Consider the following 26,351-nt stretch of genomic DNA (forward strand, 5'->3'; position numbering starts at 1 on the left):
TCTATCTATCTATCTATCTATCTATCTATCTATCTATCTATCTATCTATCTATCTATCTAGATGAACTACTCAAGTGTTGCAAGGCTGTGGAGACTGGAACTCACTGTTAGTGATGCAGAATGTTATAGCCACTGTGGAAAAGTGTGCTGGTACTGCAGAAATTTAAACACGTATTTACTATGTAAGCCAGCAAAAATTAAAAGCAGGAATTGTGGTTCTGGTATCTGCCACATCTTTAGTCATAAAAGTTAATGACTATAAATAACAAAAGTCTCTGTCAATGAGTTTTAAGAACAACATGATGAATAAATACTGTTATGGTTTGAATATGAAATATGTTCCATGAGCTTATGTTTTAAACACTTTGTTCCCTGACAGTGATTCTATTTTGGGAGCTTTTGGATTAGGCAAGATACAGGACCTAGCTAAATACATAAACAAACAAATAAAAAATACCAAGTCATGGGTGGTGGGTGGATATGTTATTCCTAGCTCTTTCCTGTAAAACTGCTGCTTCCTGGTTGTCTATGAAATGAATGGTTCTCCACTGCCAAATGCTGCCACCACCATGATGCTCTGTCTAAGTGAGTGGAGACAAATGAGCACAGAATGAATTCTCCCAAACCATGAGCCGATACAAATTGTTCTTTCTTAGGTTGTTTCTGGCTGGTATTGGTCATAGGGGTGCAACAAGGAACTAATACATATTATCATGGACTATTATTAACCTTTAAAAAGAATAAAATTCTGATATATGGTAAAGCTTTAAAGTATTAAACTAAGTGAAGTAAAAAAGAAGTGTAAGACAAACATTTCACAATTACACGTATGTGAGTTACAACTACGATTAACAGAGCTGACCAGGAATAGGGAGAGCAAAAAAGGTATTTAATAGGTGGAATTTCAGTTGGGGAGGACAAAAATGTCTCTAAAGATCAATAAAGATATGGTAGTTTGAGTTAGAACAACCGCAGTAGGCTCATTTATTTCAGTGTTTAGTTATCAGGGAGTGGCACTATTTGAGGAGGATTAGGAGGTGTGTCCATGTTGGAGGATGTGTGTCTATGGATTGGGCTTTGAGGTTTCAAAAGCCCATGCCAGGCCCAGGCTCTCTCTCTCTGCCTCTGGATCAGTGTGCAGCTCCCTCTCAGCTACTGCTCCAGCACCATGTGTGTTGTCATGCTCCCCATCATGATTATAGTGAACTAACCCTCTCAAACTGTAAGCAAGCCCTCTGCTAAATGCTTTCTTCTATAAGAGTTGCCTTGGTCATGTCTCTTTACAGGAATAAAACTGTGACTAAGACAGTGGTAATAATTGTATAAGATGAATATACTTGAATGTTAAGCACCACTAATTTATACAACCATGTAAAAATGGTTGATGATAAATTTGATGTATATTTTACTGAAATATATGAAAAAAGAACTATAGAACAAATGAAATACTCTGTTAGGACAAAAGAAAGACTCCGTTAGGACATTGCTCCCACAGGTAATGGCTAGCAGTTTTGAAATTATATGTAGGTTGGGGTTTAAGAAATCAATATATTTTGGAAAACTAGACAGGTTTCTCATAGTAAGGAAAAAAACTGTGTCCCTAGAAATACGGTTAGTTCTAGGGCTGGGAAAATACAGTGGGCCTGATTCCCCAAGTAATGTCATCACATACAGTATTAACACTAATGACTGCATACTGAATGAGACAGGCAAACTCACTCAAGGTATTAAACCTGAGACTTTATACAACAAAATTTTCAGGATTTTAGAATAATAACAGTAATATGTCATTATATAATAATAGAATAAACACTTATAAACTCATGGATATACATACAATTGCTGTATAACAATTTCTTTCTGGGATAAAAGCTCCATCCTGTAGGGAAGCTTAAAGCTCAGAGAGTAAAGAATGCAAAGACTTGAGGAAGTCCTTGAAACTGAACAGGAGCTCCAGGTCCTCCCTCCCCACAAGGTTGCATAAGCAGTAAGGACCCCTAAGAGACCCGCAGACCAGATGAGCTGCTTGAACTGCTTGCAGGTCGTGCAGTGCGCTCCACATTCCCAGCTTTGGTGAGCTGTCTCCCATGGGGTAGTGGGCTTCGGGAATTTACTTCTGTTCTTGTAAGTAACCACAGTAAGACTCATCTGTTCACAAAGCTGGGCTTTGGCAGCATCTTAACTTTGGTCTATCATTGATTTTTCTATTTGGAGTGAATAGATACTTGTTCATATCTTCCTAGGAATAGTGCACGCAATAACTGAATACATGATTGAAGGAAAGACTAGACTAGTTTCTCCTCACAGCAAAATTCTAATTAGAATATGCAGAAGAAATGATAGAAATTGGAGTTATCATTAAGTAAACACTGAACAAATAACTACTGCAAGTTATAGACAGAAAGTTTCAATGGATGCTAAAATTAGTTGTGAAAACATATTTTTACAGTTTCTATAAGATTAGTAAAGAAAAAAAAAAGAGTAATTCTGTAATTGGGGAAAGCTGGTCTAACGGTAGGAAGATGGTGGGGTTAATATAGTAGCCAATCAGCATTAATAAGACAACCGGTATTCCATAGCCACACTTCACTGACATTGAGAAGGCACATTAGTATTGCACATGCAATGAATGCTCTCAGTGAATCAGTGAATCATTTGGAAAACATCACATACATTCAAATTGGTGGGCAGTTTACCAAAACACTAATAGTATGCTTCAGGTGTCCAGATCATGACGTAAAAACTGAGTAGATGTCAGATGAAGAAGAGCAAGGCTATTTGGTAACTAAAGGCAATGTGGGAAACTAGATCATAAAAAAGACATTAAAGAAAAGGGAAAAAGCCATTAAGGGCAAAATTAGTGATAGGTGAAGGTCTATAGATTAGCTAATAGTAGTATATCAATGTTAATTATCATCTTAGTTTTTAAAGATGCTAACAATTAGAAAGTCTGAATAAAAGTATACAATCTTGGTAAATCTCTGCAAAATTCAAAACTATTAAGAATAAAAGTTAACAAAACCAAAATCTTCAACATGGTATGTAAACTTCTTGTGTCTATGGTTTGCTGGAGTCAATATTACCAACCTGAATTACTAATAATGATAACCACCCTCCTTCCTTCCTCTTTTCTTTCCCTCCATCTCTCTCTTTCCTGTCGTTTGGAGACAGCATCTCTCTATTATGCAGCTTGGGTTATCCTGAAACTCACTCTGTAGACCAGGCTAGCCTTGAACTCATAAGGCTCTGTCTGTCTCTGCCTCCCAAGTGTACCACAATTCCCTCCTGATAACAAGTTTGAAGCTAGAAAACCCCTAGAGAAGGCTTCCACTTCTGCAGTCTCTTTACTGACTCAGTGCTGCTATTTACATGCCAATGCTTTTTTCCAGACAGGGTTTCTTTATGTAGCCCTGACTGTCCTGGAACTCATTCTGTAAACCAGTCTGACCTCAAACTCACAGGGGCCTGTCTGCCTCTGCCTCCTAAGTGTTAGGATTAATGGCCACCATCACCCAGCTGTCAATACTTTTTTTTCTTGCCATAACAGTCAAATTTTAAGAATAGGAATCATAACTCACTCATTTCAACATGCTTTTGGACACATGGTTTTTGTCGAAATACATATTCATGCTGACAAACATTATTTTGGGGCTGGAGAGATGGCTCAGTGATTCAAATTCAATTCTCAGCATCCATGTGGCACCTTACAACCATCCATAACTCCAGTTTCAACACCCTCTTCTGACTTCTGCAGGCACCAGATGTACAGACACATGCACACAAAATAAAAATATCTAAAAAAAATTAAAAAACAATCTTCTGGATAATTTACTGGTTTGTAATAAAATTAATGCTTATGCTTTTAATTTTTCCACTTTTTTTTCTCTAAATACGGTGTTTTTCTGTATAGTCTTGGCTGTCCTAGACTCATTTTGTAGACCAGGCTGCCCTTGAACTCCCAGAGATCTGCCTGCCTCTGCCTCCCCAAGTGCTGGAAGTACAGGTATGTGGCACTGTGCCTGGCTTGTTTATGATTTTTAAAGAAACATGCTTCACTACATATTTAAAAGCATAAATTATTGTTTTATGGGATGTAAATCTCTGTTACAGATCATTATTTGTCTTTGTATTAAGCACTATGATATGACTCCCAGATTCTGCCCTCATGATCTTCACTCTTGTATTAACTCACTGACTTGGCATAGGATTTGCTGTAAGTCAGTGGGAAAAAAAAGGTTCCTGTTAAATTAAAAAGTGCAGAGTGACAGTTTACAAAAGGATGTTATAAAATTCTTTTTCTGTCAAAAAGTAGGTATTCAGTAAGCATATTGTGAATGAATGAAAATTATGTAATAGATTTGAATTATTTACTTACGTTCTACAAAGGAAGTGAAGAGCATCCTAAACCTGCTAAGCCGACTACCTTCATCTGCCCACATCCGTATCACTCCCACTCCTGTTTTCAGCATTACATCATTAGCCACAGTACTGCAAAACTTGGCCTTCAGATTTTCGATAGCACTGCTTCCATCATAGACAGCCACAAAATTTCTCTTGCATTCATTTGAGTGTTCCATTTGGTAATCTAAGAACCTCAAATAAATCTGTAATATCAAAATGTAAGAGTTTAAAAAATGATACTTAAATTTTTTCTGTTTTAAGACTGCATTGTAACAGCTGACTGAAAAGCAGAATGATAGAAGAATGGTTCAGTAGTTAAAGATATAAGAATAACAGTCTCATTTTTGGTTGTCTTAATCGTGGAACCAAACATTAAAAAATTTAAAGTTTATATTTTATTTACAAAAAGGTGTTTATATTCTTATATAATATAATCTCATTATAATAAGACCATGATATTAACAGATGAAGGAAATAGAAAAACTGCTCACAATTTTATTATTCTAACAGTCAATGTTATTAACAGTCAATGTTGGTGCTTTCAGTTTTCTGTATATTCTAAACTTATCTATTTTCCAGGCAGCATTTCATGTAGCCTAGGCTGATTTTTAACTCACTATGTAGTCAAGCTGACCTTGGACTTTGGATCCTTCTCCTTTTATCACTCAGCTGCATGCATAAAAGACAAGTATCTTTACAGCTAAGCTGTATCCCATCTTTTTTGTTTTGTTTAGAACTCATCATAGACACATTTATTATAATTAAAGTACTAAACTATTAGGAAAATGTAATAACTGGCAGAAGTGGAGGGAAAAATAGATAATTCTATAGATAACTGTTAAATCTGGTTGGTTTGTCTTCTCTTTCTTTTTTCTTAATAATCTGGCTAGTTGCTCAATCCCTAATTTCATTATAAAATATGTAAGTCCCCAATTATTATTGTTAAAAATTACCCAAAACATAAAAAAATAGGCAAAGGATCTATATAGAAGATATAAACATGACTAAATCCATAGCCCATTTATGTGCCTTTAATTTTCCAAAGTTTTAATTGCCTCAATTTCCTACAGTCTTAAAATAATGAGTGAAAAACAAATAAACAAATCATCAATTTTGAACTATATGCAATTCTGAGTAGTGTATGACCCTTCACACTGGCCCACTATGTCAATCCCAGGAATGACCATCCCTCTCTCAAGTATGTATGTCAGCACTTTATGTATTAATCATTTGTTACTCATTGAGTTGTCTTCTCAGTTACCAACTGTCATTGTATCACAGCACTTGCTCAAGTTCTTTATTATACAGAATAGTGCTTGCAAACTATGGGAGTAATGGTGCTGAAACTTCAGATATGCAAGGGACAGCCACATGGTACTTCCTTCAAGCAAAAAGTAAAAGTACAGTAAGAGCTTGTTAAAAATACATGATACTTCTATTGATTATTTGAGAATTTCACCTGGATCATACTCACTTCTCAGTCCTCCTAGGTACACCTCCCAATCCTTGTGACCTCCCTCCCCCCCAAAGAGGAGGAGAAAGAAAAAGGAGGGAAGGAAAGGAGGAGGAAGGGGAAGAGGAGGAACAAATATAAGTATCTATTTGAACACTGACTCTTTTCCTTTTGGCTGTATCTGTTAACAGGAGTTAAATTAAATGGCAGTGCTTTTTCTAGTGTTTGAGGAGGGTCTACACTGTTTACTATAGTGACTACAACTAACATCCATTTCCATAAACAAGGTATAGGAGTTCACCTTTCTTCAGCCTCCTCAGTATTTGCTACTGATTTTTAGGGAACAGCCATTCTTTTTTTTTTTTTTTTCTCAGATGAGAAGTGGAATTATTTTAATTGTTCAGTTTTTAATATCAACTATAGCACAATGAATCATTGTTCATCTAATACTTCTTTGGAATGGTTATCACATCATGAATTTGACATGGTCCTAAGTGAAGGTTACAATTTATACAATGCTGTGTATGCTGTGGCTCATACCTACCATAAAATTATTCTTTAACATAAAGAGTCTCAGCAGCTAGAGGATGAAATATTTGGCTATCAGGAGGTAAATGATATTACTTTACACAATGCTTAAGTTATGGTATTTTAAAATGGTACCACAAATGTTCATATAAATTTTTCAGACACTATTTCCTCAATACAGGAATTCTATAGCAAAAATCTACTTAATACTTTAATGTGGATAAATAGACTGCACAACAGTAAAATTTTAATGGCTGATAATATTTTTGTATGAGTATCTGTTATTTTTATGAGACTGTGACTTTACATTTTACCAAATGAGTTCAATATTGGAAGAATAACTAAAGATTTTATTATAAAATACTCATGTGACAACTAGAAGGAAATTTGTTTTTCAAGAAACAAATCATGTGTTGGTGAATGTAATGGATAATTATTTATAGGAAGTGTTAATTCATTATGTAGACAAATACTAAGGACTAAATAATCCTTTCATTAAATTCATTTTTATTTTTATATGTATTACGCATTTCTTGGTTTACCAGTCCCTCTCTTCTTTTCAACATGAAAAAAAACCTTACTCACTGTCAATTTTATGACTTATCTTTTAAAATATTATTTTTGGCACACATACACACTTCTGTAAAAATATCTAGCAGTTTTTATACAAGTAATGAGTATCCAGCTCTGTTGCACTAGGTTATTCAATATTTGGTAAATGTTCATTCAGACAATTTCCACTATAAAACACAGATGAAGTATAATTAAGTTTAATTAGCCATGAGATACCTTGTTTTTCACTAGATAGAATACCTTCAATGTAGTTTCCTTTTCTAGAAAATATTGAAAAATATAGAATATTCACAATGTCTCTTGACCTTATTGGTGGGCATGTGTAATTATCTAATGATGTATCTCACTTAGGTGGCTTCTTTGCTGGAGAATGTTGTATTTTCTAACCCTGTTGGAGAAGCGGTGACCATGGATCTGAGAAAAAAACACTGTGCAGAGTATGACATTTTCAACATTTGGAATTTTCCATAAGGCTTTGGATTAAAGGTGAAAATAGGAGGCTATTCCCCTTATTTGCCACACAGCCAACAACTACACATATCTGAAGACTGAGATTTGGCTATGGGATCAACACTGGTGTGTATACATAACTTTCATATTTTAGTATGTTTATATTATTAAAAATTGTGACATTAGAGCTTTGGCTTATTGGGAAAGAAAAATTGCTGCTCTTACAATGGATCCAGGATCAGTTCAGGCATCCATGTTTGATGGCTCACAGTTTTCTTTAAGTGTAGGTCATGAGAATATTTGCCTCTGGCTTTCATGGACACCTAAAATCACATTACAATTCACCCCACACCAGAGAAACATATATACAGAATTAAAAATATCAAAAGTATTAAAAAATTGTAACTAGGTAAAAAACATAAAATGTCGTGATTCTGTGTGTATATCTTCACAGCATAATAAAGATTATGGTGCAACTGTGTTCACAAACATTTCTCTGTATACTAGACTTTGATTGTAAGTTTAAATTATTTTTAAGTTTGAGAGTTTCACACATAATTTGTTCATTTTTTATCTGCTAACTCTTCACGGGAACAGCCATTCTAATTGGTAAAGTTTTGATTTGTGTGTTTGTGCTTTTTAAAAATTAACAGTGATGCTTAGCTGTTTTTCAAATCTATTGGTCATTTGTATACTTCCTTTTTATTAAAAAACTCAATGTATGTTATTCATCAATAGTGACACATTTAAAATTAACATAGTGAAAACAAAAAATACCTGGCATGTTATTCTGTGAGAGTCAGAAACAATACATTAGTATTCTCAGGTATTTTCAGTGCTTTCAAAATTATTATTAAACAAATGCCTAACAACTTTTGTACTTTAATTTGAATAGCTAAAATTATTGTTTAAAGAATAAAGCACACAACTAAACAAAGTGCTTACAAAGAATTATATTTTACAGGAATATGCAAAGAAACATAATTTAAATTTTAGGTCTTTGAGTAATAATAGCCCCTCACACATAGGCACTGCCCATTTAAGGACTTATTTTGCACTGTAATTGTGTTATACCTTGGGATAGCGTTAAAGGGACTTATACAAAGTATACTATATAAACACATCAGTAAGTATTTTCTTTTTTAACAAGTAATTTGTTTACTTATATAAATGTGTACATTATAGGCTAGGATCTGCAAATGAGGGAGGTCATGAGATTAGGTGATAATGATTAAGATTATGTTCTAAGATTATGTTCCTTCAAATCTTGTGATTTTATTTTTTTAGGCTAAATACTCCATCTTATATATGTACTATATTTTCATTATATCCTTAATCTGTTTCTGGGCAATTAGGTTAGTTCTATTCCTTGGTATAGTGAAGAGAGCAGCAGTTAACAAGGGAATGCAAATATCTATACAGTAGGTATGGAGTTATTTGGGTATAAGTCCAGGAGTAAAACAGCTGGTAGTCCTATTTTTAGTCCCCCCCCCCCCCACTGGAATCTCCAAATTGGCTTTCATAATGGTGGTATTAATTTGCACTCCTATGAGCCATGTAGGGTTCCTCTTCCTCCACATCCTCCCCAACAATTGTCAAATTTATTGATGATAACTATCCTAGCTGGGGAGAAGTGGCATTTTAAAAGCAGTTTTAAATTGCATTTACCTGATGACTAGGGAAGCTGAACATTTAAAAAAATAGTTATCAGCCATTTGTATTTCTTTGAAAACTATTCTGTTCATTAGTCTATTTGCTCACTGAGTTTTATTTAGTTTGTATTTAATTTCAGCAATTCTTTTTTCATATTAGCTATCTGAGGTAAAAATTCTCTCCCATTCTGTAGGTCATTTGCTCTACTAATAGTTTCTTTTGCTGTGCAGAAACCTTTTTCATGTAGACCCACCTGTTGACAATGGGGGCTACTTCCTGTTCTCTTGAAGTTCTTTTTGTGAGGTTCCTGCATCTAATGAAGGGTCTTAAAGAAGATTCCCTATGGTTTCTTCTAAAAATTTCAGTGCTTCAGATTTTAAATTAATGTTTTTGATCGATTTAAAAATTTTTTTACATGGCTGATATATATTTAATTTCATTATTCAGCAGGTAGAAGTCTAGTTTTGCCAGAAGAGTTTCTTAAATAGGCTGTTTTTTAAGTGCATGTTTCTGCCTTCTTTGTCAAGAACTAGGTGGGCATAGCTTTTTTAGTTTAGTCCCTGGTCCTCTCTTCTGCTCCACTGACTGATCTGTACTAGTACAAGGCTATCTATCACTATAGCTCTACAGTATAATTTGAGGCTGGGTATTGTAATACCTCCAGCTGTATTTACTTGAGGACTTCTGTGGTCCCATATGGATTACTGGATTATTTTTTCTAGATCTGTGGGATATGACATTGGAATTATGGTAGGTATTGCACTAACTCTGTTAACTTAATGACTAATTTTGCTAGTGTAGCCATTTTACAATATTAATTCTGCCAACTCAGGAGCATAGAAAGGCTTTCCATTGTCTCATCTTTTTTAAAATATCCTTTTTCAATATCTTAGAAGTTTTCATTGTAGAGGTTTTACTCTTCTTTAGTCAGGTGTATTCCTGAGTACTAATTTTTTTTGAAACTATTTTGAATTGTATATTTTCCTAAGTTCTCTGCTGGTATATATGAAAGCTATTGTATAAAAATACTTATTTTGTATGTTCCACCTTTACTTATTAAATCTAGTTTTTTTTTTTTTTTAGTAGACTCTGTAGGATATTTTAAGCATTGAATCATTTTATTTGCAAATGGGGATCATTTGGCTTTATTTCCTATTTTCATCCCCTTTATACCTTTCTCTTGATATAGCATTATTATCAAATAAGAGAGAGTAGATTAGGCATTCTCATTCTTGACTTTAGAGGAAATGCTCCTAGTCTGTGTCCATTTAATATAAGATTGACTACATGTTTATTGTATATAGTCTTTATTATTTTGAGGTATATTCCACCTATTCTAACATCTCCATGATTTTTATGATGAAGGTATATTGAACTTTGTTGAATACTTCTATGGGATCAATCAAGATAATTATTTAGTTTTTGCCCTTAAGTCTGTTTATATGGCACATTACATTTATTGATTTCCATATGTTGAACAAATTTTGCCTTTTGAGGATGAAACTCACTCACTTGGTCAAAATATCATGTGTTCCTGAATTCGGTTTCCAAGTATTTTGTTGAGAAGCTCTGAATCTATATTTATCAAAGAAATTTGTTTATAGTTTTCTTTACCTGATTTTTGTATCAAAATAATACTGGCTTCATAGAATGAATATGGTAGTGTTCCTTCACTTTGTATTCTGTGGAACAAGTTAAGAAGAACTGGTATGAGATTTTTCTTTGAAAGTTTGATAGAATTCAGTGGTGAATCTGTCTAGTCCTGGGCTTTTGAGGGGAAGTTTTGATTATAGCTTCCAATTTCACTGCTTATAATGAGTCTATATCTTCTGGCTGTAATTTTGGTTGATATGCATTTATATGCTTTCTTTTTAGAAATCTCCATTAAGGCCAGTAACCTATAATATATACATGTATATAAGTAAATATGTGTTTGGGTATAGTGTGACATTTAGAAAGCACAGTAAGAGAAGGTAATTAAAAAAAAGAGGAACATATGCATGTCCTTGCCAGAAGTCAGCACAGGATGTCTTCCTAATCACTCTCCACATTATCTTTGAGACAGTGTTAGCCATCGAATCTTGCCAATTTAGTTAGGTCAGCAAGCTCCAGAAATCTTCCCGTCTCTGCCTCCTCAGTGCTGGGATCACTGGAGTGTACTGCTGCACTTAGCTTTTGTGGGTGGTAATTACAGCGGGTTCTCATCCTTGGATAGCAAGCACTTCAGTGACTGAGCCATCTCCCCAGACACGCCCTCCATGGTGGAGCAGTCAGCGTGGATACACAGGGCGATCTGCCTTGGTTTTTGAGATGGTATTTTTCAGTGGGATCTGAGTAGGTTAGGCTGGCGGCCTGGCAAGCCCCAAGGATATGTTTTTGTTTCCCCAGTTTTGAGATTCCAAGTTTACAATACCATGTCAATCTTTTCATGAGGGTTCTAGGGCATTGCACCTAGGTCTTAAAACCTTGTGGGAATGTACGTTACAAGACTGAACTATCTCCCCATATCTTTGCCCACCTTTTAACAGATAATTGTGTTTACTTTTATTAGTTTAGTTCTTTCTAATAAAGAGTTTCAAAAATTTTTCTGTTCTTGACTTACAACATTTTCTGTCTGATTCCCCCCATGTCAATCTAGGTAGAGATTTTTCTATTAACAAGTCAGTTTTGGGTGTTTTGTTTGTGTTTTTTTTTTTTTTTTTTTCAAGACCTCCGAGGCTGGCCTTAAACTCAAGCTTACCCTGCTTCAGGTTCTTGAGTAGGCTGGGATTACAGGGCTTGCCACCCATGGCTGTCCCTGGGCTGTCCTTTTAATCTGTTGTTCTAATACAATACTGACCAAAATCAACTTGGGAAGCAAATGGCTTACATTTCTTTTTACGTTACAATTTAAATCCATTGCTGAGAGAAATCAAGGCAGGAACTTAAGCAGGAACTGAAAACAGAACCCATGGAGAAACACTGCTGATAGGCTCATTCTCTGGCTGGCTTGCATTGCTCATGCTGAGCTACTTAATGTAGCCTTGTTCATTCAAATGCTGATTTCTCTACCCCACTATCTGGTTTCAATCCAGACATTGTGTAAACATGCCACCATTTGTTCTCTGTATTGTCAATAAAACCACTAGCCAGTGCAATGGGGAGAATAGGGTGGGACATCCTGGTCTCCTGGAGCACAGGAGAAGGAAGTGAGGAGAGGGGAGACAGGGTCGGCAGGAAAGGACTTGGAACCATGAGGAGAGATGAACCGGACCTAAGATATGACTAAAAAATCAAGTATGAAGTGGGAAATCTGAATGGTAGGAAACTATGTGGTCTTGGAAATTTATGGAGTACTGATTGCCCAGCATTGTGCTCCAGGTTAACTAAATAAATCCTAGTTTCTATGTGGTGATTTGGGTATACAGGTGGTTTAGGAATAACTGCTGCTTAACTAAAAGGTAAATGTATAATAAATATTAATATTCAACAACAAAGCATTCTACCTGAATATACATGTATGTACCACATGTGTGCCTGGTGCTCAGGAAGGCCAGAGGCCCTGGAATTGAAGTAACAGATGCTGTTGAGCCCAAGCAAGTGCTAGGAATTGGAGTTGGTTCTATGAAAGAGCAGTAAGTAGTATTAACCTGTGAGCCATCTCTCTTGGCTATCTTTTGTTTTCTTTTTTAAATACAGTCCAGTATCACCTCCCTAGGGAATGCTGTCATACACAGTGAGCTTGGCCCCTACATCAATTAAAACCCAAGACATTCCTTTACAGACATGCCAACAGACCAGCCTGATGCAGACAATTCCTAGAAGCTTCTCCTCTCAGATCACTCTAGGCTGTGTCAAGTTGACAATTATGGCTAACCAGGATGTAAGATTTTAATTTATTTCTTCTTTTAAAATAATCCTTAACTTTACTCAAATTTGTCATTTTTCTTGTCAAGATGAATATTAGCTCATTAAATTCAAACATTTTTAAAGGAAATATGTATGTAATAAACACTCTCAAATTATTGTTTTAAATATATCAGTTTTTGATATGAGTATTACTTATTGAGGCTTACATGTACTCAGACTTTCATCCTGATTTCTTATATGCTGTATGAATTACTAACTAGCACAGGGTTCCATTTCCAAACATCTGACCTTGTATGTAGGTTAGTCTAATACAGTGGTTGTCAACCTTCCTAATGCTGAGACTCTCTAATACAGTTCATGTTGTGGTGACCCCAACCACAAAATTATTTCTGTTGATACTTCATTACTGTAACTTTAGTACTTTTATGAATTGTAATCTGTGTTTTCTTATGGTCTTATGTGACTCCTGTGAAAGGGTCATTCAACCTCCAAAGGGGTCATGACCCACAGGTTGAGAAATACTGGTCTAATACATGCATCAATTTTGATAAGTCTACCTAATGAAAAATAGTAACTCTCTAGATGTTGTGATCAAGATACCACATGTTTAAATCTTAACAGCCTTAATAATTTTTTAGACCTTTGGTCTCTTAATTATTGAGGTAAAAATTATTATAAATGGAATTTTTGATTTTTCGTTTAAGCTTTGTGTACTTCAAGGCCATAATCTGTAAGATTTTAAATTATGTTTCTCTTGTGAATTAGTGATCATGGATTCCTATTTTAATAAATAATATCTATTTTCTTTTGGTATTTGCTGGCATTTCTTTATTTTTATTTATCTCTGTGTGTGTGATGCATACATTCATATGTGTATAGGTAAGCTTGCCTGTGTGTTGATATTTAGAGGCCAGAAGTTGATGCTGGGTGTCTTTCTCTCACGCTCTTGTTTTTTGATATAGGGTCTCTCACTAAATCTGGGGCTCACCATTTCAGCTAGAGTGACTGGCTACTTGGATCTGCCTGTTGCTACCTTCACCCTTTCCTTCTCTGTCCCAGTGCTTGTGTTATAGAAATGCCTAGTCCTGACCAGCTGCCCTATATGGGTGCAAGGAATCCAAACTCAGGTTCCTAATGCTTATACAGAAAGCACTTTACCCTGAGCCAACTCCCTAGCCACCTTCCTTCCCTCCCCCCTTCCCTTTCTTCCTTGCTTCCCTCCCTCCCCCCCTTTTCCCCAAGATAGGGTTTCTCTGTGTAGCCTATCCTAGTCTCACTTTGTAGACCAGGCTGGCCTTGAACTCAGAGATCCACTTGCCTCTGCCACCCTGAGTACTGGGATTACAGGTGTGTACCACTGTGCCTGGCACCAGCCACATTTCTTACTTTCCTTTCTTCAAATATTTATATATAGTTATCCTATAAACAGGACTTATTTGGAATTTTAAATGTAGCACGTAGTTCATTTATATTTTTAGGCAGAAATCCCTTAGCTTTGTTTTCATCCTTATATCAGTTCAGATATAGAAATATAGGTTAGCAGCTATTATTTTTCTTACTTTCAAGACACTTATGTCTTTGAGCTTCTATTTTACTGTGGAAGGTCTCCAGGGTCAATCTAGATAGAATCAGGCTAGCAAGATGGTTCAGTGGGTTATGGCACCTACTATGAAGTCTGTTAACCTGAGTTTGATTTCTGAGTCCTAAGAGAAAAAATGAGAGCGCTGACAATAGATTATTGTCTTCTGACCTCCACATGTAGGCCAAGGCATCCATATATTAAATATATTATGTATGTACCCTCACACAAATAATAATATATGTAATCAATAAATGAATAAATATCCCTTTGAAGGCAATCTTCCTGTTCACAGGTTGTTGAAATTTTTTTTCCCTATCTGTGGGCTCAAGCTACACATCATTTAAATAGTATTTTTTTTTTGGTAGGGCACTGTGTTATATATTCTATCTCTTTTTTTTTGACAAATTTCTTAAAATACTGCTCCACACACCTATTAACAAATTTCCTCAGCTCTTTCATTACTGATGTTCTATACGTATAGTCCTGGACATTTTTTCTCTCTCATCTTTTTGTTCTTTCTTGAAGTATATGTTTCTTGGAAATCTAAAATCTAAGAGATTAAACTTCTTCCTTTTTGTTTTATGTGTTCTTAGCTCAAGATGGACTGTGAGCAGAGGGTTACTTAATGTAGGATTGGGAGGTGACCTTCAGTGGGGCTTTCTGGATGCAAGTTCTGTAGTATGCTCAACTATTTTGGATTAATGTTTTGACAAATGCTTTAAAGTTGTTGTGAATTTAGGGCTAGATTCTTGTTAATTTTTGTGATTGTTGCTTTTTGGATTGACCAGGGAATAAACACAAAGGTAATTTTCTAGATATAAAACCGCAGGAGAGATCCTCGCCTCATCCCACCAGAGAACAAACCCTTATAGCATATTTCTTTGTTTACCTTTCATATTAGTTATCCCCCTCTAAAGGCTCTGTCTGTGTCAGGGGCCTCATAATAGTCAAACGTGTCCTAGGCTTTTTTATTTCATTTTTCAGAGTTGGTGTTAAAATAAACTCCTGGTATGTCCACCCCTGAGCAGTAATAAGTAACTGAAATCTCCAGAGGCATTTATAAAATCAATTTCATTTTACTGTACTAGAGTTGTCTGTCTTCATAAGAATTACTGGATTTGGCCCAGAGGAGTTTCCTGAGATTGAAACATCAACCAAAGACCATGAATGAACTGGACCTGGGCCCCCTACAAAGATGTAGCTGATGGACAGCTTAGGTTTCAAGTAGGTACTCTAGTAAGGGACGTGGGGATGGCATCCAACACAGACTCACTCGCTAGCTCTTCGATCACTTCCCCTGGTGGGTCTGCCTTGACAAGCCACAGGGAAAGAGGGCAGTTTGGTCCTGATGCACCTTGATGAGCTCACCTTTTTTTGAGGAAAAGGGGAGAAAGCAGGGGTAAGAGAGGGTGGGTCTGGGAGGGAGGAGAGAAGGGGCTAAGGGTTGTTAAGTGAATAAAATAAATGAAAAAAAGAAGAATTATTTGATTTATTTTGAACTTATATGTTTTTTTTTGATGAATACTTGATAAGTTTTGTCTAACATTTACAAGTGTATTTGACCTGTATGAAAGTGTTTTTGGGTTATCTACCATTTTACACAAATACAAATCTCATTTTCATCTTTTTTGTTTTGTTTTTGTTATCTACCATTTTACACAAATACAAATCTCATTTTCATCTTTTTTTTTTTGTGTGTGTGTGGAAAGGTCTCAGTTATATAGCTCAAGTTTTCCCTTAAATCACAATATATTCTTCCAGCTCCTCTTTCATTCTTTCCCTTTTTCTACATACACATAAACTAAGTCTGGTTTTTCATTTGCCAATAATCCTAGGATTACAAATTAAAAATAAAAAGCAAAAGTAGTCTACAATCAATCTCAGAATTATTTAAAAGCATCCTTTTTAGCAGCACTGTCTGTAACAGTGTCACATGATCAGCAGAGGGCAGCACAGTGAGAACATAGACCTGAGATTCAATGTTTATATTTCACACTGATATGACTGACTCTTTAAGACATATTAACTTCTAGTAGTTTAATGTTCCTCATGAAAGGGGGTGTCTTCTAAAGACATTTGTATGTGTGTGTGATATGTGTCAATGTGGGGGCTAGAGTATCTTCCTATCTTGTTATCTACTAATTAGTTTTGGCGACAGGGTTTCCCAGTGAACCTTGAACTTGCCATGTTGGCTGGACTGGCTGAGCAGCAAGCCTCTGGGACTCGCCTGCTCCCCTTCCTCCTTGTGTTAGTGTTACAGAGTGTTCCACTGCAAAGGTGTGCTGAGAATCTGGACTCAGATCCTCATGCTTGCACAGCAAGCGCTTTACTCACCAAGCCATCTTCCTAGGCTCCTAAAGCACTTAAACAAAACAAAAAAAGCAAGCAAACAAACAACAAAACAAAAAAACAGAAAAAGACCAAAAAACAAACCCAACAAGTGTTTGATCAATACTTGCATTTACCACTTAGGACTCCATAGATTTTTAAAAACCATAGTCTTTCAATGTTAATAATCTTAATATGGGGTTGATGAGATGGCTCAACAAGTAAACCTGCTGTGCAATCCCAATGATCTGCATATAATCTCCAGAACCCATGTAAGGGTAAATGGAGAAAACCAACTCCATCAAGTTGTCCTCTGACTTACACACGTATGCAATGTGCCTTTGTGTGTGCACCCATTTAAAAATTAAAAAAGAGAACTTTAATGTATGTATAATATTTTAAATTATTTATATCTCAATTTATTTAGCTACAAAAACATTATGGTCTTAGTAGGTACCTAACAGAGTAAATGAAAGAAAAATGTAAAGTTACAAATATTTACATGAATCAAACAATACATTATAGAAATCACATCTTCTTATGTCCTTCTCTGAACTAAGTCAATATATAATAAACAATACCTTAGCTTTTGGGGTAGCTTTAATTGTCCATATGCAATCAACTGCTTGGCCAGGCTTTGTTTTTTCTTCTTGTTCTACCTGGCTAGAACGTATTATTCCATCAGCTCCTGAGAGCTCAAACTGGCAATCTAGGGGGGAAAAAAAGATATTCAAAGAAAAATAAAACTAATAAAAAATGTCACAGGAAGAAAAAGGTAATATACTAAACCTGGAATGGGATTTAAAATACCTCCAAGATAAGTAAAGTCTGGATCTGTAACAGAAAAGAGAAGAACGTCATTGGTACCGAGCTTTTCAGACCTAACAAGGTTATGTTTAAAGCCTCATTACATAGCAGCATAAGAGAAATTTTCTTGATAAATATTACATATCAGTAGTCATTTAAGAGAATGTTTATAAGATTAACATTTAATGAAAATCTGTGTGTATTTCAACATGAATGCTTTATGCAATTGAATACATTATCTGTCAAATGTAGTGGATAGATAAATGGTATATTTAATACACTGGAATACTACTCAGCCTTAAAAGGAATATATTTCCTTTGTGCTTAAATGTTTTCTAAAATAACTACTTCAAGCCGAGTGTGGTTGCACACGCCTGCAATCTCCACACTTGGGAAGTTAGAAGCAGGCAGATCTCTGTGAGTTTGAGGTTGGCCTGGTCTACAAAGTGAGTTCAAGACAGCCAAGGCTACACAGAGACACCCTGTCTCAAAAAAACCCACAAATAGATAGATAGATAGATAGATAGATAGACAGACAGACAGATAGACAGATAGATAGATGAATAAAATGTCTGCTTCAATGGGGAGTGATGATATTTACAAAATAATATAAATATACCCAATGCTACTGACTTAAAAATAGTTTAAATTTAATCATAGTCAAATGTTTTTTAAAAAGTATTACACAAATACGTCAACAATTATTTGTCAGTTAAAATAGGAACCACAAATATCAGACTGTTTGTGTTCTCTGGCACACCAATTTTACATACATGGTTCACTCCAAGTAAGAGGACACTCAGTTCTTATTAATACTGTCTTTAACTGAAGACACTTTAGAACATTATCAAATGATAGGTAAGCCATTAGTTTAATTTCAAATACATTTCAGTGATTGCTCTTTTTATACTAAAACTAAGCTCATCTTTGTTGAAAGAGTCAACTAGAGGACACCAGCTCTTACACACACACACACACACACACACAGAATCAAAGTAGAATTAAAATATTAAACTGCACTGGGGAAAAGCTATAGGAGCTTTTTGGAATATTAATCAAATTTAATTTTTCTTTCTTTAAAAAAATTTCTTCTTCTTCTTCTTCTTTTAGATAGAGTCTTTATTCATAGCTGTCTGTCCTGGAACTCACTATGTAGACCAGATTGGCCTTGAACTTACAAGAGATCCACTTTGCTACTGCAGTGCATATATGTTGGCCTTAAACTCATTATGTAGTATGGAGCTGGAAAACTGCTTTTAAATAGAGAAACTTGTCTTTTAGCTCATGATGTATCACATATTTATTGATATGAGTTGGTTTTCTTAGTTTAGAGATAAAACTGGGGAATTTCTGTCTGACTGTAAAAAAAGAAATATTACACCACAGAAAAGTAACCTAGGAAACTGAATATCGTCCTGAATTTCTATCACCTCCTCTTGGCAAGCTGGCTTTACTAGGCCACAGAGAAAGAGGATCCAGACAGTCCTGATGAGACCTGATAGGCTAGGGTCATAGAGTGGGGGTCAGAGGGAGGACCTCCCCTTATCAGTGGACTAGGGGAGGGACACGGGGAAAGTGGGAGAGAGGGTAGGACCAGGAGGAAATGAGGGAGGGTGCTACAGCTGGGATACAAAGTGAATACATTGTAATTAATAATAATAATAATAATAATAATAATAATAATAATAATAATGAAAAGTACTTAATTCCTAAGCATCCTCATCTATAAAAAATACAAAACTACTTACATATAAAGCTGACTGATTTTAAGTTAGCTAATTAATTGTGTGTGGAGGTCAGAGGACAACTTGCACAAGTCAGTTCTCTCCTGCCACCTTGTGGGAATTTTGGGATTAAATTCGGGTTGCCTGGATTATATGCAATGCTTTTACCTGCTGTGTCATCTTTCCAGCCCTAAATTTGGTTGGTTATTTAAGAGATATTTTAAAAATATTTAAAAATGGGTATATGTATGTAGAGCTCAGAGATCTACTTGGGTATCTCCCTCTCCCATGATATATTTTTTAAATTAGAAACAGGATCTCTCATTGTACTTAAAGAATTTTTCACTGAACCTTGGGTCTATAAAATTTTTGGCTAGACCAGTGGGTCAGAGCCTCTAGGACACACTTGGTCTCTGCCTTCCACAGCTGCGGGTGACAGGTGTGTGCCACTATAGACAGTTTTTCCATTTTACATGGTTTCTTTTGCATGGGGGTGCAGGCCTTCATGTGCACAGCAAGCAGTTTAACCACTAGACCATTTCCCAGACCCAGAAAAACATGTTTTTATTGTCTATTTTTTTTTGTTTCAAGAACTCTAAATTTGTAAAGATGTGACTCAGATATAAAAATTTTGTAATAGCATTTTATGACACTAATCAATTACTTCAGTTAATATAGGCAGTAAACATTAAATACCTGACCAATTAAACAGATCACTTATTTTGTTACAAATGACTGGTTCTTAAACTGTGAACTGGTTCACAGAGCAGGATATCTTGTATTAATCACCCAATCGAGGCCAACTCTCTTACCTTCACCATTTTGAGAAAAACAAGTTCCTACATTTTACTTGTAATAAATTCCAATAAAACATAGCAGATTAACTGTTTTCCGAGACAAAGTCTTGCATATAGGCCAGGCTGTCCTCAAATGAGCTTTCTTTGTATCTCAACCTCCTGAGTATCTGGTCTCATAAGCAGGTGGCACCATTCCTAGATATGCTAACAAATTTTTTTTTTTTTTTTTTTTGGTGTACAGGTGAGTGGTTTTAGTACATTGACACAGTTTTCATCATCAAAAAGGAAAGTCTGTACACATTAAAGTACTAACTTTCTACTTTCTTGTTTTTCAAGACAGGATTTTTCTGTGTAGTCCTGGCTGCCCTGGAACTTGCTCTGCAGACCAGGCTGGCCTTGAACTCATAGAGATCTACCCACCTTTGCTGGCATTACATGTGTGTTCCACCACTGCCTGACAACTTTCTACTTCTATAAATTTCCTTATCTTAATGTTGGAACACAGTCCTATAATGGAGTCCTGTGAGAATTCTGAGAGCTTGTAAGGAAACTCCAAGAAAACAAGACTGAGTCTTATGACCTCAGTTTCTTCAAAACACAGAATTGTTCTTAGATTGTGTTTTTGTGCTCCTCCCAGATATAGGTGATAGGAATGAGTTTACTCCAGCTGTTGTTATTCATATGCCTCTATGAAAAAACATGTTTTTGCCATGTGGGCTTGTCCTTGTAACTAACTGAACACCTTGCTTATGTGATTCTTCTTAGCACTCAGTATAAATTGCCTGATGCTCTGAATAAAGTTGGCTATTGCATGAGACTTTAATTCACCTCACTTTTAGGGCCCGCTCTCCCAGGTTCCTGCTGCCAAGCAGAGCAGTAAACAATTTTAGTTAACTTATATATTGGATGAACACAGCATTTGCCTTTTGTTTCTAAGTAATTTTCTTTAGTACATAACTCAATTCATCTTGGAGCACACAAAATAGAGAGAATTGATTGCTACAAGTTGTCAATCAACCTCTACCCATGCTCCATGGCAGATGCAGACATGTATAAATTACACACACATACACACACACCCTCTATCACCTACCAAATCATGGAAAACCATATTTTCATATAATTAAGAGAAAGAAGAAACCCGAAGAGTCAACATACTGCATGATCTCAACTGTACATGACACAGAAATGGGGAAATGATAAACAACCTGGTGGTTGCCAGCAGTTTGCAGGGAGGATGGGATGTACAGTGGAACACAGGAAACTTTTAGGTAGTGAAACTGCTCTGTATAAGAACAGTGGATACATGCTACTTATCAAACTTATCAGACATGTAATACCAAGAGTATTACTACATAAGCTAAAGACTTTGGGTAATTATGATGTGTTCCTGTTGGTGTACTGATACCAATATACCACTCTTGGCAAGATGTGGGCATGGGGGTAGAGGGAAGTGTCTGATAACTACTTCCTGTTCAGTTTTGCTGTGATCCTAAGTTGTTATTAAAGTCCTTTAGGCATGTTTTGCTGTTTGAAAATATTGGCTTTTCAGTACTAGATATATGATGGTGATGCAAATAGCTTCCATAACGCTTACTGATTCAGATACAAAGCAGTTTTAGTTTTAAGGAAAAAAAGCTGGTAATAGAGCATAACCAGTTTTGTAAAATCAAATTGAAGAAATTCATCTTAAGAGGTAACTACCAAATTGTTAGCAATGATTTTAAGCATGAAGTGACAAGATTATAATTAGTTTCATTTGTGTATTTTTCAATTAGCAAATTTCTTCTAGAAAAAAAAAAACCAAAAAAAGATACATTGGCTGCACAAGGTTGTTCTTTCATTCTGTTAAGTTTCTAAGCTCCATGAACACAATAGCATACTGATTTCTCAGTTTCCGCATCAGAGTAAGTGTACTTTTTACTGGACGCGGCTTTAGAATTCTCATAGCATTTGGTCAGCGTGCTTAGCTACCAGGTGTAGGTAAGACCTGCAATGCAGTAGGGCTGATAGGGTAGCAGTGCCCAGATATATCCACATCCAAATCCCTGTGAATAAGTATACTTATATGGTTACAAAAAGAGTGAATACTTTATTACAACACAAATTACATCAATAAGAATTTTAATAAGACTGGGTCTGAAGAGATAAACCAGCAATTAAGAGCACCTACTACTCTTTGCAGGGAGAATTGGAGTTCTGTTCCCTGCACCCATAGGACAACTAACAACCACATAAAACTAGCTTCAGGGATATGATGCCCTCTTCTGGCTTCTGTGAGCACCCTGTGCAAACGTACAAGTAGACACAGACACAGGCACACACACACATGCACACACACTAAATAAATGAACAGAAAAGAATTTTAAGAAAAGATTTGAAGTCAGAAGTTAGAACAATATAGTCACAAACACAGAAATGCTGGGATAGTCTTCAGACAATGGAAGAGATAAAAGAACAGATTTCAGCTGGGCATGAAAGCGAATGCCTTTAACTTCAGTAGAGGCAGGCAGTGTTCATGGTTAGCACATTCCATATAGAGTGTTCCTGGAGAGCTTAGGGCCACATAGGGAGGTTCTGTCTCAACCCTGCTCCCTCCCAACAAAATAAAACAGATTTAATTCCTATAGGGAGTGAGTATTTATTGGATTTTGGAATTTTGTTCTCCAGAACTACAACAAATTGTATTTCTCTTTCCTTAAGTTACCATATTTGTATTAATTAGTATTGTCAGCCCCAGGAAATGAACACAGAAGTTATTACTACTTACTACTGACAAGTTTCAAGCAAAACTTTGTGCTTAAATGCTTAGCTATTGGGTGTGAGAGAAAAGACTCAAACCCAGACCTAGCCCTCTAACTGCAGGTGCAGTAGTAATCCTATGGTTAAATAGTTTCTAGAGTATTTACGAGTGGTATTTACTACAACTAAAAGAGTTTGCAAAATAAACTGTAGAAATTGTAAAAAGACAATGGATTTCAAAAATTTTATTTATTTTGACGTGTTGGCATTAAATGTGTGCCCAAAAGGATATTTAAGAAGAAAATGCAACTTTATCTGATAAACCACAAAATGAGAATGGCATGTGGTCTATTGTTCCCTATTGAAAAAGTTTTTATTTGTTTCTTGACTGATTTTTTTTTTTGAGTATGACAATTTCTTTAGTCTTATTCTAATTACCTTGATCAAATTATCCTTTTTTTTTAAAATATTTAGTACCTATTTGTTTTTACTATATGATGAAATTTATATCTTTTTAAAAAAATTCTTTATTAACTATACTTTACTCACTTTGTATCCCCTGTGTGGTTCCCTTCCTCCTCCTGTCCCAATTCCTCCCTTCCTCTCCCCTCTGCACGCATACCCATCCGCAAGTCCAGTGATAGGGGAGGTCTTCTTTTCCTTCCTTCTGATCCTAGCCTATTATGTTTCATCAGGAGTGGCTGCATTGTCTTCTTCTGTGGCCTGGTAATGCTGCTTCCCCCTCAGGGGGAGGTAATTAAAGAGCAGGCCAATCAGTTCATGTCAGAGACAGTCCCTGTTCCTCTTACTATGGAACTCACTTGGACACTGAACTGCCATGGGCTACATCTGTGGAGGGGTCCTAGGTTATCTCCATGCATGGTCCTTGGTTGGAGTATGAGTCTCAGGAAAGACCCCTGTGCTCAGATTTGCAGGTAAATGGTGGGATCTAGAAAAGATCATCCTGAGTGAGCTATTCGAGAAGCAGAAAGACACACACAGTATACACTCACTCATATAGACATATAATATAGGATAAACCTACTAAAATCTGTACACCCAAGGAAATTAATCAAGAGGGAGGACTCTTGCTAAAATTCTCAATCCCTATTCCAGAAAGGCAAAGAGGATGGACATCAGAAGAAGGAGAAAAGAGGGAACAAGTCAGGACCCTGCCACAGAGGACCTCTGAAAGGCTTTGCCCTGCAGACTATCAAAGCAGATGCTGAAACTTATGGCCAACCTTTGGGCAGAGTGCATGGAATCTTATGTAAGAAGTGGGAAAGAGTAGGTTATGGAGAGGACAGGGACCCCACGAGGAGAGCAACAGAACCAAAATCCTTTTTTAAAGATTTATTTACTTATGTATGTGAGTGCTCTGTTTGCATTATAGATGGGTGTGAGCCACGATGTGGTTGTTGGGAATTGAACCCGGGCTCCTCTGGAAGAGCACCCAGTGCTTTTAATTGCTGAGCCATCTCTCCAGCCCAAATTATCCTTTTCTAACCTTAAGATTCTAAAATCAATGATATACTTAAGTACTGAAAGGTAACATTTTTTAAGGTCGCTTAATTTGTTACCTGGGATGAATGAGTATTTTGCTCGAAATCCTAGTCCTTCAAGTTCTTCATCAGAACTAAATTTAATCCACATGAATCTTCCTGTTGACCTAATTAATGCAGGGCTTTTCATGCCACAGTAACGATCTATAAGAGGAGAGAAACCAAATGGCCCATCTCGAACTTCCAAGTGATCAAACCGACATTCAAATGATGGCTCTATATAATAGCGTTCATCAAAGGTCAGTTCTATTCGTTGACGAGGAGCAGCTATAAAGAGTAAACAAATAGGGAAGCATGAATAAGACATACATGCATGAATACAAATAAGCAAATCAATCACTTTATTGTTTCACATCTGAGAATTATGATGGGAACTATGCATGTAAAAGACATAATAAAAGTTCTCTTTCATAGGAATAATCATGCTGTGTTGTAGAATTACAGTAACATTTCCCTGTGGTATACATCATTTATTAAGTTAGTTATATATACCTGGTTGACTAAAATTAGAGAGGTGAAAAGCAAATGCTTGCTTACATCTTAAAAAACGAGAAAACAAGAACTTATCAACATGAAGAGAGGGCCCAGGAAAGTACACAAATGAATTTATCCGAGAAGTTTCTCATATACAGTGACACACTTAGTTGAACTATATTTTAAACAATTACAAATTCCCATTAAAATTTAGCTATCATTTTGTTAATGCAGTCAATATTTACAAATATTTCTCTTTAATTTAATTCAAATACAACCAAATTTTGTTTCAATTGGTTTAAACAGGACATTTAGCAAATGCCCTCAATTTTACAGAGAGCTAAAAGTTCATTCACTAGACAAAGATTTGTGAAATACCTTCCAAAATATAGATACACTCCTTGTTTGGTGGATACGAATCAGGATAATTTGGTGAAGCAAAATGACCTCCATTGCTGGTTCGAACCCAAATGCCACACTGGGCTGCAGGAATGTGCTTGATTCCAATGTTTTGTCCATCTTGAACAGAATTTTAAATATCATTACAGCAAAACATAGTAAGCAGCATGCTTTTCTTCCACCCCAACACTTTAAACAATTGCCTACTCTGTTGAATATATAACTTCCTATGAACCACCGCCAAATTTAGTATAACCAGCTGAGTACAGCAGAGGTGAGTCCAGGGCAGCCAAGTCTGCACAGAAACCCTGACTTGAAAAACTAAAACAAACAAAAAAGAAAATAGATTGGAATACATGGAATAAAGCAACATTAAGTAAAAAAGAAATCTAAGTTGTCAACCAGCCAACCAGCCAACCAACCAACCAACCAACCAACCAGTAACAAGTTTCATGCAATTTCCCCAGACACAGAAGAGCAAATATAGTCATAAAACAAAAAGAAGCACATTCTTTTTTTTTTTTTTTTTTTTTTTTTTTAGACAGGGTTTTTTTTTATAGCCTTGATGGTCCTGGAACTCGCTCTGTAGACCAGGCTAACCTCCAACTCACAGAGATCCGCCTGCCTTTGCCTCCTGAGTGCTGGGATTAAAGGCGTGTGCCACCACTGCCTGGCTAAGAAGTACATTTTTTTTTCTCTCTCTCTGAGACAGTGTTTCTCTGTGTAACACAGTCCTGGCCGTCTTAGACTCACTTTGTAGACCAGGTTGGCCTTGAACTCACAGAGATCTACTTGCCTTTGACTCCCAGGTCCTGGGATTAAATGCATGCACTTCCATGCCTGGCTAAGAGGCACATTCTTAAAAAAAAAAAAAAAAGAAGAGGAAGAAGAAGGAGGAGGAGGAGGAAGAGGAGGAGGAGGAGGGGAGGAGGAGAAAGAGGAGGAGGAGGGGGAGGAGGAGGAAGAGGAGGAGGAGGAGAAGAAGAAGAAGAAGAAGAAGAAGAAGAAGAAGAAGAAGAAGAAGAAGAA

At 36.1% G+C, this 26,351-nt stretch overlaps 1 protein-coding gene across 2 annotated transcripts in view; it reads right to left on the reverse strand.

The window, feature by feature from the left end:
- Positions 1–26,351, reverse strand: part of Neto2 (neuropilin and tolloid like 2) — a 59,301-nt gene that overhangs the window by 10,478 nt on the left and 22,472 nt on the right. The window contains exons 3-7 of one of the 2 annotated variants that reach the window (XM_055621403.1): positions 25,302–25,442; positions 24,468–24,716; positions 17,628–17,651; positions 17,399–17,526; positions 4,376–4,604 (exon numbers count right to left, since the gene is read on the reverse strand). In XM_055621403.1, coding sequence (XP_055477378.1) covers positions 4,376–4,604; positions 17,399–17,526; positions 17,628–17,651; positions 24,468–24,716; positions 25,302–25,442 — 771 coding nt within the window. Of the gene's footprint in view, positions 1–4,375; positions 4,605–17,398; positions 17,527–17,606; positions 17,652–24,467; positions 24,717–25,301; positions 25,443–26,351 lie in introns of both variants that reach the window. The other variant, XM_055621402.1, reaches the window with a different exon arrangement.

This window comes from Psammomys obesus, unplaced genomic scaffold, assembly GCF_907164565.1.
Source record: "Psammomys obesus unplaced genomic scaffold, mPsaObe1.curated_primary_1811, whole genome shotgun sequence".
Lineage (NCBI taxonomy): Eukaryota > Metazoa > Chordata > Mammalia > Rodentia > Muridae > Psammomys > Psammomys obesus.